Here is an 18,785-nt window from a genome sequence, read left to right on the forward strand (position 1 = left end):
CACGCATCCTCCTGCTCCAGTGCATCCTCCTGCTCCTCTTACCAGTGAGCATCAATCCAACCTTTGGTTTTCAACATGGTACAGCATCTGCTCCACACCATCGTAAGGCAATCTGCATTTATCTCCTCACCACAAGCTCCGAGTAGCACGTCCTTCATTAGCTTCTGGTCACAGAGGCTCCAAACCCACAGGAACACTGCAGGATAACTTTCAGCCTGCCTCGAGCAGAGCAGCACTATTTATTCACCCTTGGAAAGGCAGCCTGACCAACAGGACCGAGCCAGGTAATGATGTGGCAAAGCAGAAAGCATAGGGAATCACTGGGCTAAGGAGACTGGGGGCTTGCAGGTTCATAGTGCAAAACAGACCGATGAGCAGCAAGCTCAGCGGCATGAATACAAACGCTGCTGCCCTAAGCACTCAGGCAATAAAAGAGTTGGGTGGATGGCACCGATCTAATTCAGCAGTTTACTCGTTAAGTTGAAGGCCAGGTCTGTCCCAGCCATGGAGCAGATTCTGCCTATGCAAGCAACTTTAACAGAAGTCGTATATTGCCACAAACCTCTGTAGCACCAAGCGTTGCCAGGTTGGACAGTACAGGACATCCAGCAATCCTTGCAGCCTCCAAGGGCAGCCTGAGCCAATGAAGTGTGGCAAAAGCAGAACCAAGCACACCTACCCACCCAGCTCCCTGCTGCACTGGAGCATAAGCAGCACCTCTCAAACAAGGACACCTCGCAGCACAATCGTTCCAAGTCCTCTGAGCTATTTTGCAAATCTTATTCTTGACATCTGAATTTATTGCCGTGCCATAAACTAAAGCAACTACGCCACATCTAAACAGTTCTACTCGTCCTGTAGCACAATTAACAGACAGCTCAATCAACATGCCCGAGCCGTTTATTTTTCAGACACAGAAGGTCAAGGTATCTTCTGAGAACGTTCTTGGTTTGATGAGCAGGCAACTGCTGTTGGAATACTTCAAATGCAAGATGTTTCCAAGACTGTGGTAAATACTGCATAGGCTGGTTTGGGCCACGGGAAGCTTGATGTAGAAACCTGTTGTTTCACCTCCCAAAGGCAGTCTTGTGCAGCTGGCAGACCTGCAGCAAAGGCTGGAACTGTGCTTTAGGAGAACTTCCCTGCCTGAGGTGGGGGGCCGAGGAAGCCCCCTGCTTGCTTGGTGGCAGCCCGGGAAGGAGCAAGGCCGAGCATCTTCTGGATGTTCTGCAAAGAGAAGAACAGAAGAGCACATCGGCACCAGGCCGTAACAAAGCAGGCAGCAGAGAGGAAGAAATGCCAGCTCTGCTTGCAAGTGCAACCATCTCATCAGCTTCATGTTGTCACCCACAGAGTCTTAGTCTGCCTAACATAGAACGGTGATCTGCTCCTACACATCAGCAAGCAGCCATCCCATAGGGCTGCACTTTGCACCGAGTCTCCCTCTTCTACCTCAGCTAAAGCTTTATGACTGACTACACCTGCACTTTGCAGAGGGCTCTTTTCCACCTCCAGCCACACAGCTGGCAGATGCACCGTGAATGACTCGGATTACAGATGGGTTTTATCCATCTAAGATAGTTTATTTGCAATCTAGCCGCAGTGGACACAAGAGCAGGGGCTAACATCAGCACAAGTTCCAGAACGTGCTTCTCAGGCACCACCAGCACCTGCAAACACAGGCTGAAGGCTCTGCATAGTGGACTCTGGATTTGGATCAGCAACACAGCAACAAAAGCATGTCCAAGTTCAAGCCAGACACTTAAGCACAGAATTAATACAGGCAAGCAATGCAGACAAGAGCAGTGGACTGGAGGAGACTCACCGTAACAAGCACATGTAGCAAAACCAACAACACGACTATTGAAATTACTTCCTCTGCTTTTTGACTTGCGTTTGAGCAAGGTGTTTTAGTAGAAGGCAAGAAGGAAAGCACTGAGGAGCAGAGCCAGGCACCAGCTACACATCTCACAACAGAACACTGTAACAGCTCAATGCCTTTCTGCCTTGTTTTGTGACACACTGCAGCGTTGCAGCTCCAGCAAGTTACCTACAGCTCAAGATGCTGCTTATGCAGTGGTGACAAAACAGGAATAGCTGGTGCAAGGGAAAGGAGAAAACTGTGGCCTGCTGCTGTCATCAGCTGAGTCCTGGCTATCCAGACAGCAAGAGAAGGAGGGCTCTCTTCAGGTCAGACAGCAAGGTCACTGAGTTCGTAAACATTTCTGATCATGGAAGGATGCAAACTAAAGAAAAAGACCGAGCTGCTTTATTTCAGAGTAGCTGAAATGGGTCATTTGGGGTGAAGAAAGGAAGGTTTGGAAAGGAAGGTTTCAGCTGGCACACATAAACGTGCAAGTGAAGGCAGTGCAGCCATCTGCGTGGCTCTCTATGAATATCTTCAGCAGCACCACAGCACAGTTAAGTCCAAGGCCTACATACATTAGACACTGGTTGATATTCAGTAATGGTATGTATGAAGGAGAGCAGTTCACTGTGGGAAGCTGCTTTGTGTGATTCATCTTCCCAGAGCCAAGAGATGGACTGAAGGAGTGAAGCAGGAGCAGCTGACAGACAGATGCAGGAACACCAGAGGGTGTTGCAGAGTCAGAAGAAGGAAAGACCCAGATCCTGTCAGCTTTGTGGTGGCTCGTGCATGGAACAGAACGAGATCCTAGCAGAGCATCAGTGGGATTAACTGCCTGCCTCCCTCATTCCCACCCTGCTCTTAGTATCGGGACAGAGAAACAACTTGTCTGTACATGGATTCAAGCCTACAGTCACCCTGCAGGGTTCTCCTTCCACAGGAGTCTTCTTCGTGCTCCTGCACTGTCTGCAAAGCAAGATTTGCTGCACAGAGGTCCTGATGTCTACACAGCTGGGAGCACCAGGACTGGGGCAAGGTGCAACAGAAATTCATCCTGGCTGCTATGCACCTCATTGCACAAGGAAGCCTGTAGAGTCTGCTTCCAAACAGCAACAAGGCCAGCACCTTCAGAAGCACGACAAGAAGAAGATAAATCATAAAGACCCAAATTCTTCACCTGAGCTCTGCTGAATGCTCCTTACATAAAAGCAGGTGTAGCTCTTGTTCTTCTTGCAGTCATCTCCAAATCCAGAAGGGGCCTCAAACACATCAGCGCATGGCTGGGAAGATGAGGCCATGTGGGAAAGTGCAGTTGGGGCAGTAAGGGTAATTGGCGGCTCCCTCTCCCTCTGGGAATGCATTTCAGAGAGAAGAGGCCTCCATCTACAGTTCAAGCACGTGTGAAAAGGAAGCGAAAGGAAGCGAAGACCAGCAAACGCCTGAGGAAGAGCAGTACAGCCTCCTTCACACACAGCACAGGTGAAGGCCAGGAGTTCAGAAACAGGAGTGGGGACAGAGGATGTAACCCTGACACTGTGCCTCACGCCCAGGCCAGCAGCAGACTTTCCCAGCTGAAGCCCAAGAGCTCAAGGACCCTCGGAAGGCCTCTCCCAGCAACCTTCTTCTCTCCAAACAGGAAGGCAGGAGGAACTAGGGGACAGGATTTACGTGCCAGGGAGAGCTGGGAACAGCGCAAAGGAAGTTACTCACCGCAAGTAAACTATTTTGGGAGATGCTGGCCAGGTCACAGGCAGCAAGCTTCCCAGTCAGTGTCTGAAGAGCTTATCACCCCCACATGCCTGAGAAGCACATAATAGCCTGCCTGCTGCTGCTCATCCCATTCATGGGAGTTTAATCAACGGCCACTTAGCCTCCCCACCCTCACACACTCCCCTGCGTTTCCCTTGGAAGCTCTGGTCTTTTGCAGACACAGAAGTTCCTCTACTCTGGAGCTCCACCACGATGGCTGCCTTCACTGTCTTGACCCCTTGCAGTCAGCTCCAGGATTTAGGGGGAAGGCCGAGGGACGTATAGTTCTCTTAAGCTTATTTGCAGCCTGATCTTACATGTACAGCTCTGCTCTCGCTCCTCGTATTGTATTAAATCAACTACATCGTTTGTACTCCCTTGGGCCAACAACTGTTTAGAAGGCAGCCCAGTGAAATTTTCCCCTTTGCACACAGTGAAACAACAACAGGTCATGAAGCTTTCACCTCCATAGCCACAGCACCAGAAACAAATCTTTGGCACCACTATAAGCCCTTAATTGCTTTCTTCCCCTCTCCCTTGGCCTCTCACAGCCAAAGTCCTCTTCCTCGTGCTGTTAACAGCTAAGTACCTCCAAATAGTAATAAAACTGATCACAGGATGCCAGGAATCACAGCTTTAGTTCCTAGCATTTGCAGAAAGTAACACAGCTGGTTTCTGCCCATCCCTCCATACAGCAAGGAAGAAGAAACTTGGAGCTGCCTAACAGATGAAGAACTACAATCATGTCGATAAGACGGCGGTACGAAGGCTGCTATGTAATGCTTCAGAGCAAAAACACCTACCTTGAAAGGTAACTTCCATCCTCACTGGACCATCAGCACAAACTTTCCCATGCAGGGTAACGTGCTATCAGAATTTCTCTTGAAAACCCATTCCCACTGCAGTTGGACATTTCTCCTCAGAACCACAGTGATCAACTGCTCAGTGTATGATGTCTACTCATTTCATAACAGGCAACAGCAGGAAATGCCCAGGATTCAAACAAACCACACAAGTTCTATTTTTGGACCAAAAAGAAAAATCCACAGGGGATTTTTCAGCAAGACAGCTCCCCAGTCAACTCAATAGGTGCAAAAGATTCTTAAGAGATGCTGTTCTGCAGTTCCAGCGTTGGAAAGAAGGGGCTTCTCAACATTAAAGAGAACAGAAGTGCACTAGATGAGGTTGCCTAAAGGAACAGCATCAGACCACAGCCTTCCACAAAGATGATCCAAAGTGCTAAACAGGTGTCACTTCTTTCCAAGCAGTACACATTGTTTGAATCACTGGGAAGTGAAACAAGATTGGTCTTGTGCAGAACACAACGAGGAAACCCCTGGCCTTTGGTACTTGGGCTTAGAAGCTGCTCTAAGAAAGGGGGGGCAGGGAGTGAAGGGTGAACCCAACGATTTCCAGATGACCCTCTCAACCTCCAATTATCTTACAATTCATTATTTGCTTTTACATGAGACGAGGCACAGATCCATCTCAACACACAAACCCAATATGGAGGGCAAGACTGAACTGAGTTTGTTTGTGACTAAAGGAACTTTATCCAGATGCTTCACTGAGCTCATTCAAACTTCTGACAGCAGTGGCACATGTCACTTCCCTCTGCCTATCTCTTACATCTCCAGCCCTTGACACCCCCTGAGGAAAAGCAGCAAGAATTCAGGAAGCAAATCAAAGTAAAAGGAAACAAGCACAAAAGAGCTGATTATTTGCAGCTACTTGCACCAGCATTCATCCAAACTCCAGAATTTATTGATTTATCTCCAGGACACTGAAAAACAACATGTGGCAAAGACTTCTGGTTGCACCAATGAGGCCCACTTTGTGATCCTCACCAGCCATTCTGTCTGTTAAGAAGAATGAATCTTCATCCCCATCTTAACACAGTGCTGCTGCTGAACGCAAGCCGATCACCCAGCTGATTAACAGAGCCTGGTCCTGAACATATACTTCCTTTTATCCACACTGACACTTCTCTCTTCAGAAGATGCAACTGAACTGCTTTGCTGGGGGCCTTAGTAACCTACTCTCGGTTTATTGTATCAAACCTCTCTTCTGAGTCACGTCTCTAAGACTGTGAGAAGATCAGTGCTGAAGGTATCGTTTCTAAGACGATAAAAGGGGAAAATATCAGGTGGCCGGCATAAAAAGGAAAAAATAAGCCTAGCTTTAACTCTTCACCTATTTTTGGCAGGTTTGTGAACTGATTTAACCTTTACAAGCCTCAAGCCACCAAGGAATTTTCCCTCTTTGCTCCTATTACTGTGAAGGCCATACCTAATGGATAAGAAGGAGTACTTACATTGGCTTCTGACAACAACAGTCTCTCAGCATGTTAATAAGCGAATCAGAGACACAAGCAGGAAATAAACCCATTTCTGCTATCCCTGTCTTAGCACTCTGCTGTAATGATGGAGAGACTGCACTTTGTGTGCTTTCCCTGCTCCAGGCATGCAAGAGACAGTGATGTACTCACCTGCCTGATAGACATTGTGCAGAGAATGTAGAGGAAGATGAAGGAGCAGTCAGTGTAATCCTCACCCAGAAGGTTGCGGTGGGACAGGCCCTGGATGTAGGAGAGGGGGATAAAAGGGAGCTTTGCCACCACTCGGCCATCAAAGCTGGAAAAAATAAAAGGAGAGCACTGGGATCACAACTGGGGAACATAAAAGAGCATGTGGCTACAGAAAGAACAAGTGAGACTTGCTAGGAGGCCACCAAAGCAGACAAGAACATGGAAGGCTGAAAAGCCACGCTGCATTCCCCAGCCCATCCTTTTATATTGTCAGAGGTTAAAATACCCCTTTGAAAAAGTCCCCCCTCACACTCAGTCACCCAAAAGGTAAGTGGGCTTCTCTCAATAACTGTTTTGCCACAGTCAAAGCGTATCACAGTGACATGTGAGTGATCAGCTGGACTACTTGGTGACTCATAAGATCTTGGTTGGTGTTTTGCAGCTTATTGGTTCATTTTATTCCAGTGCTGACTGGAATCTTCAGTAAGATGGATGACAACCACCCCTCTGTACTGCAGGTATTGCAATAAGATTGACTCTGTTTTAAGCAGAAGAGCATTATTAAGCAGAGCATAAGTGAAGACATCTGCTTCTTTCCTGGAGCAGCTATAATTCTCAGCACAAGATGCACATAACATCCATCAAAAGCACGCTTAACACAGAGAAGGCTGTTGGTGTTATCTCTGCAAAGGCAGTAGTGGCAGGAAGATACCCCCTATTCCAAGCAGCCTGTTCTGCTCCTGGAACTCCTCCAGCTCCACATTCCAGAGCATGAGGCCGAGTGTGAATTCTGGCCTGTTTGCAAAGATTTCTCCCAGCCCAGACAGTCGTCCCAACCTTTTGAAGTGCGTCTGATGCCTCATCAGCATGTGCATATTTGGATGTTATTTTCCCTGCGTGTGCTGATTTTCTAACAGGTGTTTCTTGTTTCAAGAGATCCTAAACGAGCGTTCTTTCCTGTGGAGATGCATTCACACAGCTACAGCTCAGACACATGCCAACTTTGTTTACATCTCACAGGCAGTTTGGCAGAAGAACTGGGAACGGATGTTTATCTCCCAGTAACATCCCCCAGTGGTTTCAAATTCTGCGTTATTCCTGCTGTGAGAATGACAAGTACTCCAGCAGCAGCACCCTGAGGTACCTGCTGTTTCCTCCAGCAGGCTCTCACTATTAGCGTGAAGAGGTACAGAAAGGCACAGCTCAGAGCAAGACGGGGAACTGATTGCATTAAGAAGCTTCTGACAAGAGAAAATTGAGACACACAAAGCTAAGTCCTCTCCCAAGAGAAAGCCCATCTGCTTGGAGGGCACTGCTGCTACAGAGCTCCCAGCCCTAGAGTACCTTTAAGCCACAACTTCTCATCTTCTCATGGCACTCTGGGTTTAAACCAGCCTCCAACAAATCCTTCCAGCATGCCCTACCCTGCTGCTCCATTAGTTCTTCCACTTTAAGGCAGAGGCAATCACCACGGTCACGTCTGTTTTGGCTTGGCTGACTTGGCAAAGGCAAGGTGCCCAGCTACAGTGCAGCAGTGTCTGAATAGCACTTGTCCAAAGGGTGGCAACACCACACTGCTTCCACCCGACTCCTGCTCCTTTTGTCCTCCAGAGCAACAAACTCATTCAAGAACAGGAAATCAAGCAAATTGGGCTGCAGTCATTGCAGGTGTCAGCCATCCTTTTCTTCCTCTTCATACCACACCCACAGTGCCTTTGTGAATGATCTGGCAACAGCAGCTTCCCAGAAGGAGCCTAAAAGCATCCTGCATTCATAACTGAAGTGCTCTCTTGAGCCACGCAGCCAGTCTTTACACAATGCCCAAAGAATGGATGTACATGAGAACCAACCAGCTCTCTCAAACCATTCTGCAAGCATGGGTAAGTGAGGTAAAAAGCCAGCAAAGCTATCTCCCAGATACAAATGCACTAGCTACTGCACACTGAGACCAAGAGCAAAATAAAATCAACTAAAAAAATCTAACTACCTGGCTTCAAAGGCAAGACTCCCTATTGTAATTCAGTTGTCTCAGATCTCCTATACTCAGCAACAAAGCTATTTGAGTTCAAACAGCACTATCTGGATGGCTCACGCTGCCCATCTGTTGGCTCCCATGGAAGGTCTCAGAAGAAAGGGGCAGTCTGAGGCAAGCCGTGCCTGAAAGCATCGCGTGTGAGCCTTGTAGATAGTATGATCTCTGTGGACAGAAACCCTCAGGGCAGGAGGAATACACATCGATTTGGTGGTCCAGTTAAGTGAGTCAACAATGAATCAAGACGGCACCCAGATTTGGAAGTGCTTTAGTGCCATGTTCCTCTGCTCAGTTTCACAGCATTCCACAGAATGCTGGATGCTGCAGTCAGACTAAGCTGAATAAATAAAGAGTCCACACAGTGGCAGTTCTGTTACACCCTGCTTGCAATTATCCACCCACAGACCTGCAGTAAAATAACAATTGTCTGTACCCTAAGGACTGCCACCCCAAGAATGCTGATGGGTATCTACAGAGTAAGTACACTGCCTGGATACCGAGCAGACTCCTGAAGGTCATACTGACCATATAATCTTCAGACAGAACAGCTAACAGAAAGTTCACATTTAAGACCAAACCAAGTTCTAAAAGCCAGGCAGCCCTTCAGTTTTGTATCTCTAAAGGACAGCTTTCCATAACCACGCAAACCAGATTTGTTTGTTTCAGATTTTGACTAGACCAACTCCAGGTCATTTTTAAAGCAAAAGAAGATTAGAGTCCATGCCTGGACCTGTTAATATCTTGACTTTGATCACCTTAAGTAGGGCAACAACAAACTCTGCAATTACAGCTCATTTCTAAGGGCAGGAGAGCTGACCCAGTTTTACTTGCGAGTGTTCTTTAGTCACATTATAGCAGAGCCAAAGAAGCTGAAGACCATGGCTGCTTGCCTGGAATCTACCAAACATGCCCTAGTCAAGATGTTCCCAAACAGAAAGGATCATAAGCTGCATTTAGTTTGCATTCATTTTATTCAGTTTAACAGGATTCAGCTTGCAGTATCCACTCTGGAGAATACGCATGCTATGACCAGACCAGATAATTCACGTGATACATTGATCCATTTTACAATTAGCTTTGGTTCTTGGATAAAACCCTAAAAAAGCATAATTAGTCAATATGAACATTTAAGAAAAATACAGAAAGCTGATACTTACATAGAGTTAAACATCCCCATCAAGGCAGTGAAGCAGAAGCCAATGGCAAACATGGATTTCATCCGAACCTGTAAGTTGAAAGGTCAGAGATGATCAAACAGCGGACAACGGGACTACACTGAGAGGTTAGGGGCTCACAACCTCAAGAGCAGGCCTTGTACAGCATCACTGGAATCTAGAAGGAAAAGAGATGACACAGAAGGCTGGAGGAACTGAAAAAGGAATGACCAGAGAACACTCAAAGTCAGGTCCAGTCAACAGCTGGGCACAAGGGCAGCCACAGTGTGGAACACTGTTGTGAAGAGCAACTTCAGAGAGGAAAAACAGAACAAAAAGTGCTCAGAGTTTGTCTTGTGAGCTTTCATGGGTAAGCCCTACACAACCAGTAGAATTCAAAACAACAATCTCCAAGAGGAAGTCAGACATGTAAGTTCTACAGCATGGAGACTTACAAAAATGAAACGAGCTAAGGATGGGGATAAGGTGAGGTGGGAACTGCTGGAAAGTTCATACTAAAATCTGCAGCTATCAGAGATAATGCAGAAAGAACTGTGAGGAGGAGGAGCTGCTAGAGCTGCCAAATGAACAAAAGCTTTGTTGGAAAACTACTGAGTGAAATCTTCAGCAGGTGGGAACTGGCTCTAGTTTTCTTACCATTGATAAGTCTCTGTTGTTATTCTTCAGTTTCTCCTCTTGTCTCTCTAGAAGGACAAAAACAACAACCGTTATCAGCTGTACCAAGCTAGAAGCACGAACATTTTCATTTCCAGGAAGACTTAACCTTCCTAGCCCTCCAAACAAGTAAAACTCCCCAAATCAACTCCAGCTCTCTGTGGCAAACAGTATGAAATGGAAAAATCATCCATAGCCAATTGTTTCTCCATCCCAGCAACACACAGCAAGGCAGGCACAAAAGAGAAGGAAACTGGAAGAATCATACACTCAGCACTTCTGGAAGAAAAGCACAGAACGTCAGATTTGCCAGCTCAACCAACTAACACAGCAGCATGAACAACACTGCCAGAAAACAAAGGCAGTGCCTACAAAGCACGCTTCTGAATGCTGCACTCACTGCTGTAAGTGCACCACATAAGCAAGGATTTTATTTTGGAGGTGTCAGACTGAGGATCCAGAGGTGCATCCACATCCAGGATGTGGATGAAGCATCCAAAGAATAATATGAAAGGAGAAAGGAGGGGGATGCATAGCCACTATTGAAGGCTCCTTGAGAGGCAAGGAGCCCAGCAGATCCCTGCTGAAGTCTCAGTACAAGGAGCCCGCAACACAGAAGCTCACAGGGTTATCTTTCAAGCCCTGAGTGAAAGCTGATAAATACAGAGACTCGCAATCAGTGTGGTTACAAAGCAAGAGAAACACCCCTACCCAATTTCTTAGAATCCTCCTTGCTGTTTTCAATTGCTTATAACTGCAAACCATTCCCGCAGGCAGGAACTTTCCACACACCTGTTTCCTGACCTAGGTGGAGAATTTTGTTTTCAGACATATCGGCAACTAGGCCAGATCTTTAGGAATCACATTTGGCACAAATACTTGTTTTTTCCCCTCACCTACATAACTAACCACCTATTTAGATGGACTAAAGGTTACACGGTGATGAAGAACACAGCCCAGATCCCTGTCAAACCTGACCAGTTTTTCACTTTATTTCTACAGATTCAAAACAAATTTGCTCCGGGTGTCCTACCACTCTATAGCCACCCAAGGCACACATAAGCAGTATTTAAGTAGACTATATTTAAGTAGATTGCTACACAGCTGGGTAGGAATAAAGAGGAAAAAGACTGGGTTAATGAGGAACACCTTGGAATCCCAGCTCTTCAAATTCTGCTCATTGGAACAGGAACCATGAGGATACAACAAAAAGCCTTATTCGCCAGCACTGGGTTTACAAGCACTTATGTGGACTACTGGGAATGCCACAGTCTCTTATTCTAGATGCAGAAAGCCAGAGCAAAGTTATAAATTATCCAACACACTCTTCCAGTTGAAATGGCAGAAGGCTGCAGTAAAATATTAAGAGTATGCTGCTCCAGAAGCATAAAAGGTGATTTAGACACTATGGGTAAGTTTGGTTTGCTCTACAATTAATACAAATTGTTCAGTAGGAAACACCAAATGAAGCTTGCCCATGCAACTTTCACCCTCCCTCCTTGTGCAAGCACATGATTCATCCCTTAAGTGACCAAGCAAGGTTGCAGACACACCTCCTGCCTTGTTCTGTGCACAATACAAATGGCACCTGGGGCAGGTCTGCACCACAGATGAGAAGTCATCTTTTGGTTTTTTTTAATCATCTCAACTTTTAGACCTTAAAAGTAATCCCAGCACAAGTAATCTGACCGTTACAGCGATGCTACAATCTGCATAACTCAGCCACTGACATCAGTTTTCAACAGCTATGAGTCATTTTCTGGATGCCCAGATGGACATGTAGGCCTGAGAAACACCAGGAATGCAGCTTTTCCCGAAAGCAAATGACTTATGCAGCGCTTGCAAAACAAAACCCAACCAACCCAACGCTCAGTATCTTAAGCTTGGCCAGCAAGCAACACAGCAAACAAAATCAGTGGTCACTTCCTAAGTTTTGTTCTTAATCCCTTTGTGCTCTGTTTTCATTTGCAAAACAAGATTCTTTCAGCGTATTAAAAACAAAACAAAACAGTGCAGCACCTGAATTCCTCAGATTCTACTGTTTGTTAGTTTAGTCCAAGCACAAGTAAAATGTTCTCTGCTAGAAACACAGCTTGGATAGCACCCTGCAAAGAAGTCACTGACACATTGAAAAGTGACCACAAGTAACAACAGCCACTTAAAAATTGCCTTATCCAGTAATTACATTTATCTCATGTATGGGTTACTTAAGACTAAAAGCTGAAAATAGGAAGAATTTGGGTTCCTCTCCTTTCAGAAGTGTAGTAATAACAGGTTTTATACCTAGGAAGAACTGTTTGAAGATGTGTTTATAATTACTCTGGAGCTTTGAACAGATCAAATGAGCAATTCAGCTACCTGGTGTTACAGAGGAACAAGGAAACCAACTCCCAGCAGCTCTCAGAAGTATTCTTGCTATGATTGCTGTAATAATTTAACCAGGCTTTACTGTCCATTTTACTTTAGACTCTTGAAGATAAGAGAACCTTCTAAAGCTCAGATGCATTAAACATCTACCACATCACTCTTGCACAATCCACTGTTGAAAGAGTTACCTTAACACAGTAAAACTGTATTGACAGCAAAAGACGGAATGGGGGGAAAGATGGCTTTGCTCAATTCTAGGTACTGATCTATCAAATTTTAAGTAAATCCAAACACAGAGTCAACTCACACGAATACCTTCAGCTTTGAGGTACCCAAATAAAGAAAAATGAAAGACCTAAAAATCACAACCAGACAGAGCTACTGCAAGCTGCCAGTGTACTGCAGCAAAGAGCTTTGGCAACTGCAATTGATAACAGACACATCCATGACTGTTCATCACCTCTTGGCAAGGCTGAATTCCTCTGAATTTCATTAGAACCACCAAGAGGACACCTCCCTCCTGCTCTGGAGGAATAAGGCAGCAAGGTTCACATGCCAGCAGCCATGCTAAGAACCAGCTTTAGTACTGCTTCGAAAGGAAGGGCAGCCTCCAAGCTTCCTCCATGCTCCTGTGGCACCACACTCCCCTCCTAACCTTACCTATTTTCTTTTTCTGCTGTCGGCCTGCTGATTCAGTTATCGTTTCTTTCTTCTTTTCCACTGCAAAATGCAAAGAGAGATACTCCATCACTTCTGCGTAGACACTAACCCCCCATCCTTCCACACAAGAAAACAATTGTATTCCCCTTAGAGAGCACAGGAACAAAAGGAAGTTAGAACTGTGAACACGTTCAGTACCAACAAGTTATTAACCACTCCTGGATGACCAGATGCAAAATGAACATTTAAAAACCAAAATCTTTCCCCAAGCTTGGATGTGATGTAGGAAATGTTTCAAAGAGTCAATTTTAAACTCTGTTGAGAGCACATTACATTGCTAGCCAAGCAGCCTGAGGACAATCTTAGCTCAAATGACCACTGCTGATTTGTCATTAGTAGTAGACAGTACTTTTGATTCAGCAAGTCTCATGAAAAGAGCTTTGTGGCAAGCTCTGCTCCCGATCATCTGCAGTGGGAAGCAGAACACAGGAAAGCTTGTGTTCCCTGCCTGCCTCTGGAGAAGGGCTGTAATTCTCAGGGGGAACGCCATCCAAGCAGTCAGCCAGAGCATCTCCATTCCTTGTCAATCAATTGGTACTGAAGCAGTTCCAGTCTTTTAAAGTAGGAGCTTAAGCTCATACTTAGTAAAACCCCAAGTCAGATGCTCACCAAACAAATCCAAACAACCAACATTGCATAAAAGAAAAACCCAAACCTAACATAAGACCAACATAGCCAATTTCAATATAGGAAGTGGGCTGCTCATCTGAATGTGCTCTTCTGGAAACAGCCAGAGCAGCTTTTCCAACAAGAGACTGGTCAGGATGATAAAGCACAGCTATGGTATAAAAAACACAACAGTCCTTTCTTACCCTAAACTCTACATACATCTACTGTATTTCCCAACAAGTAGACTTGGCTCTCATAAGCTTACACAATCAGCTTTAGAGAGCTGAGCACCAGAACTCTTCTCTCACTTTAGTAATAGCTGAACACAGAATCCTTAGAATTGGAAGGGACTTCTGAGGGTCCAAACTGGTCCAACTCCCCTGCAATGAACAGGAACAACACAGATATACTCCAGTGTGGATTTTAAAGCACAGTTAAAATGAAAACAGGCTTCCAAGTCACAAAAAGGTTTGTTGTGCTGGCTTCTGAAGTACTTGTATGTGGCTGAATTGCAGACTACAACTGCCAGGAAATCCAGCTAGCCTAAACAAGGTGCCCACGCATCATCTACAACACATCTGTTATAAAACAGCTGTTTTCCCAAAGAAGAAGCACATTTTGAATGAGCAAGCTAGAAGGGCACAAGATAGGCAAACCCGTTCAGACGGAATGCTGGAGAGAGGTGCCAGACAGCCATACATCTGTGCTCACAAGAGAGCATTTTGTTCCTGCTGGGATACCCTGATCAGTCCAACCCAACCCTAGCCCACACAGTCCCACAGTCTGGAAAACACTTGCCTTTCAGGGCTATCTCTTCTTCCCACCTGTAACCAGGGGTCACCTCCAGAACCCAGCTTCACTCCAAGTAGTGCTATTGGGCTTTACGTGAGCCCGGACGGACCCTACAGCCTAACCTCCCTTATGGCTTGCACAGGACAAATAACTGTCAAGCAGTCTCACAAGGCAGTCTGCAGGAATATGGATAACACTTCCAACTATACCCTGCAGACCAGAAATACTTATGATAAGTTTACTGCTACGTTTATCCCAGGACACCTGCTATCATTTCTTCATCAGTCTCCAGTAACGCTGCGTCTCTCAACAGAAACAAGAGAATAGGAAGAGATGAAACTAAGGATTATGAGTAACAATGCTGCTCAAGCATACTACTCGGCCTGTTTGTTTTGGCAAACAGTTAGGATTGCTAGTACTCCCAAAGGAGAGCTTAAAGATCTCTCATGTGTTTTTTCCTGTTTAAGATGTGTTGGATAACAGTTGAAAGGTGTGGCTCGAGAGCTCTACAAATGGCCTGTAAGCCATCAGGTCAGCCAGCTGTCCTCAGTGCAAGAGGAAAACAGATCAAGCCTTAATTTTTAGCAACTCCTCATTATTCTGTTCTTTTTTTGGGGGGTGGGGGGGTGGTGATTTAGGGGACTAGAGGGAGTGTCAGACAAGGAGATTAGAAACTAACTGAGATGCATAAACTTTCCCTTCACGGATTATAACCTAGATAAAAACAAACTGCACTAAAGCCTTACAGAAATCATCACACTGCAGAGATTAAGCCATGCTAACAGCCATTGAGTCCTACTCTACAGTTTTCAGCTGGGTTTCAATTGCTTTCCTAACTCTCCTTCTGCGGCTAATTCTGCCCAACTCACTTTTATCAGCCAAGGAGGATTAGAGCGAGGTGGGCACAGATGCAATCCTCAGCTGATACTGCTGTGATGACAAAAGCCCCTAAATTTAGGAGCTGAGACACAAGGATGACTAACTTTCACTTTCCAGCTTATCTTGCTCATGGGAAGGCTAGACTGGAAAGGACGTGGTTTAATAACATTTTCTCTTGTTTTCCAGAAGCACTGATATCACGGTGAAAAAAAAATGTTAACATCAGCACAGGTTCAACCTCCACATCATTGAGTACCATCTCTTACCACTGGAAACTGCACAGAGAATACACAATCGAGTTTGACACATAGCTCAATTTCTCCATTGCTCTGTGGTTTCTGATAGAAACAGGTCCATACTCAAACTTACCTTTCTACCATTTCTTCTTATTTTAATATGAACTGTGTATCTTTTGACTGCTCCCCCTCTGCTCCCATTCCCTATCCTTGTCTAATCCTTCCCTCTTGGAATGATCTGGGACTGTTCTTTTCTACCCGATTCTATTTTTGTTTCCAGTTTATAACAGTATGTTTTAAAATCAACTGACAGCTTAAATCCTCTTATCACAACTCTGTCCTTGCCCATTTCCCATCCTTCATCATCACTTTTCATGTACTATGCTTTACCTATCATGGTATTATTTCAAACCATTCTTACTACATATTTCAAGTCCTTCATCCTCCTTGAAAAGCACAAACTGCATCCCTGAATTCATTTGGGGGATCTAAAGGAATACAGATATGGGGGATCTAAAGGAATACAGATATGGGGGATCTAAAGGAATACAGATATGGGGGATCTAAAGGAATACAGATATGGGGGATCTAAAGGAATACAGATATGGGGGATCTAAAGGAATACAGATATGGGGGATCTAAAGGAATACAGATATGGGGGATCTAAAGGAATACAGATATGGGGGATCTAAAGGAATACAGATATGGGGGATCTAAAGGAATACAGATATGGGGGATCTAAAGGAATACAGATATGGGGGATCTAAAGGAATACAGATATGGGGGATCTAAAGGAATACAGATATGGGGGATCTAAAGGAATACAGATATGGGGGATCTAAAGGAATACAGATATGGGGGATCTAAAGGAATAGGAATACAGATACTGGCTACCCATGCTCAGAATCTGATTCCATTACTGATCTCACTCCTGTCCTCCAAGAAAAGCAGGAGGGAAATGGGGTAGAATTCAAGTCTTTCTACCAGTCTCAATTTCACAAAAAGGCAAAAAGTAAGAGCAGAGATAAGTCCCCTCTGTACCAATTCAGGTAATCTATTGCAATACTATACTATACCTGCCTTCCCACCAGGTGCTCACCCACTCCTTCAGGCCACGACTTAACATTTCCACTATGCCTGTAAAATTCAGATCCAATGAAGCCCAAGCTTCTCCCCCTTAGAAGAAAACGCAGCAGGAATATCTCAGAGCACAGATTCCGTTCCTTTTAACATTTACCAAAGCAGGCTACAAGAACAGCAGACATTCTGTCTAATACCTGAAAAGTACTTACATTTTTTGCTCTGCTTTTCCACTTCAGCTTTTAATCTCTTGTATTTGTCTGTTCGGTATACCAGCACCCAGGTTATACCTGAAACAAAGAACCAGCAGGTATCTAGGTAAGTAAAGACCTCCTGTGATAAAGAAAGATACGAGTTTGCAAATACGGGTGTAGAAAATATGTCGTGTCTACAAAACCATGTTATAATACAACAAAGGTACCACAAGTCATGATCAAACCAGTCATGCCACAAGTGCTGAGCCAGAGGTTTCTGAGCTGCTTAAACTGAGCTCTTACACAAGGCTATTGGTCCCTCTGTTGGTTTTTTTTTGTGTTGGTTTGATAACATTGCTGTGCTACTGACTCTCTGGGATCACCACCTGCAGAGAAGGGAGCCATGTGGGCACTCTGGAAGGTCACACCACTCTGTTCTGCAAAAGACAATGAGGTGAACACCACCTGACCCCAGTACAGTACAGGGCTCCTGGAAAGCAAATGCCATGCTCAGCATGGGGCTCTCTTTACCTCTTAATTTCCCCAGAGATAAGGTCTTGCAGCCCTAGGATAAGAAGAGATTCTGGGGGTATAGCTCACTGCCAGGGAAAGGGAGCAGCCTCTGATTTGGACTGCCTTAAAAAGTATTAATTCAACTAGACCTGAAAAATCTGAGCCTGTTTCTCCACGCTGACGTTTAACAACCCCAAAAGCAGCCAATCTAAGTCTTCCTCATTGCAAGTTCAGTCGATTTCTTTGTACAACTCACAACAGCTACAAGAAGAATCATAGATTCGCTCAGGTTGGAAAAGACCTTTGAGATCATCAAGTCCAACTGCAAGACACTGGTATCCTATTTATTTAGAGGAAACACACTGAGAACTGTTATTACCTCCTCCTGCTACCTCCTTCCTTCTGAAATAGACGGTCCATTCCCACTACCACGCACCACCAGGCAGCTTTATTTAGGTGCTTCCCACCTCCACCCTCCGAGGTCCCAAAGCCCACCTGTACCCACCTGTACCACCCCCAGCCAACAGCCCTAAGGGACTCTGACTAAGCAATCCCTGTTTCACACCTCCCTATTCTGCTCTCTGTTCTTCTATGTCTCCTCTAAACAAACCCCATCCTGCTAATGTTTCCTCTCCCCCTGTGCTCTGGGGCACAAAGGGAGGCAGCCCCCTGATAACCACCCCCAGTCCAACCTGAACGGCACCAGCAGGCCCGACCCGGCGGCCTACTCCCACGCAGGACCCAAGCAGAGTAGGCCTCAACGCAGTGCACCCGGACAGCACTCACCCTCGGCCAGCAGTGCGGTACAAACGGAAATAAATACGATAAGAAGCGTATCGGCGAACATGGTGCTCATGGTGCCAACAGCCCCGCCGCCGCCGCCGCGGTCCCGGAAGTAGGCCCCGCCAGCCGGAAACTACTGCAGACCGCGTCGCCTAGCAACGGCCGGAAGCGAAGGTGTAAGCCCCGCACTTCCGGATGCTGACACCAGCCAATCAGCTCGGCGCTGGGAGAAAGGCGGCAGGAAGTAAGGAGCCAGGGAAGCGCGAGCAGGTCCTTCTCTGATTGGAGGAACCGGCTGTCAATATGGGCTGGGTCCCGCCCCATCATCCTCATCCCAACCATCGCCCGGGTTCGAATCCCCCTGTGGCACAAGGGGTAGAAGTGCCGCGCTGCTACACAGAGGGCCCGAAGCCCGGGAGCTGGACTCCATGATCTCTAAGATCCCTTCCAACTCGCACGATACTGTGATACTATGATGATGCTGATCACGTCTGTGTTGGAAGAAGGCATTTCCAAAGTGATTGTGTGCAGTCTCCGGGCTCACACTGAACAGAAGACAGGGCAAGTGAGAGACTGGCAGCAGCGAGGGGGGAGAACCCAGTAACGTG

The 18,785-nt window shown here is 45.9% G+C and overlaps 1 protein-coding gene across 2 annotated transcripts; it reads right to left on the reverse strand.

The window, feature by feature from the left end:
* Nucleotides 1-94: 94 nt before the first annotated feature.
* Nucleotides 95-18,391, reverse strand: TMCO1 (transmembrane and coiled-coil domains 1). 2 transcript variants are annotated; one of them, XM_072343114.1, is made up of 7 exons: nt 18,181-18,391; nt 16,900-16,977; nt 13,032-13,091; nt 9,987-10,033; nt 9,333-9,400; nt 6,105-6,249; nt 95-1,227 (listed from the first exon to the last, which is right to left on the reverse strand). In XM_072343114.1, exons 1-7 carry the CDS (start codon nt 18,248-18,250, stop codon nt 1,129-1,131), a joined length of 567 nt encoding a protein of 188 aa, XP_072199215.1. In that variant the 5' UTR covers nt 18,251-18,391; the 3' UTR covers nt 95-1,128. The 2 variants fall into 2 exon arrangements, with proteins under 2 accessions (XP_072199215.1, XP_072199216.1); XM_072343115.1 differs by lacking the exon at nt 6,105-6,249 and having other exon boundaries at nt 248-1,227; nt 18,181-18,338.
* Nucleotides 18,392-18,785: the final 394 nt, after the last annotated feature.

The sequence above is a fragment of the Excalfactoria chinensis genome, chromosome 8, assembly GCF_039878825.1.
Source record: "Excalfactoria chinensis isolate bCotChi1 chromosome 8, bCotChi1.hap2, whole genome shotgun sequence".
NCBI classification, from domain to species: Eukaryota; Metazoa; Chordata; class Aves; order Galliformes; family Phasianidae; genus Excalfactoria; species Excalfactoria chinensis.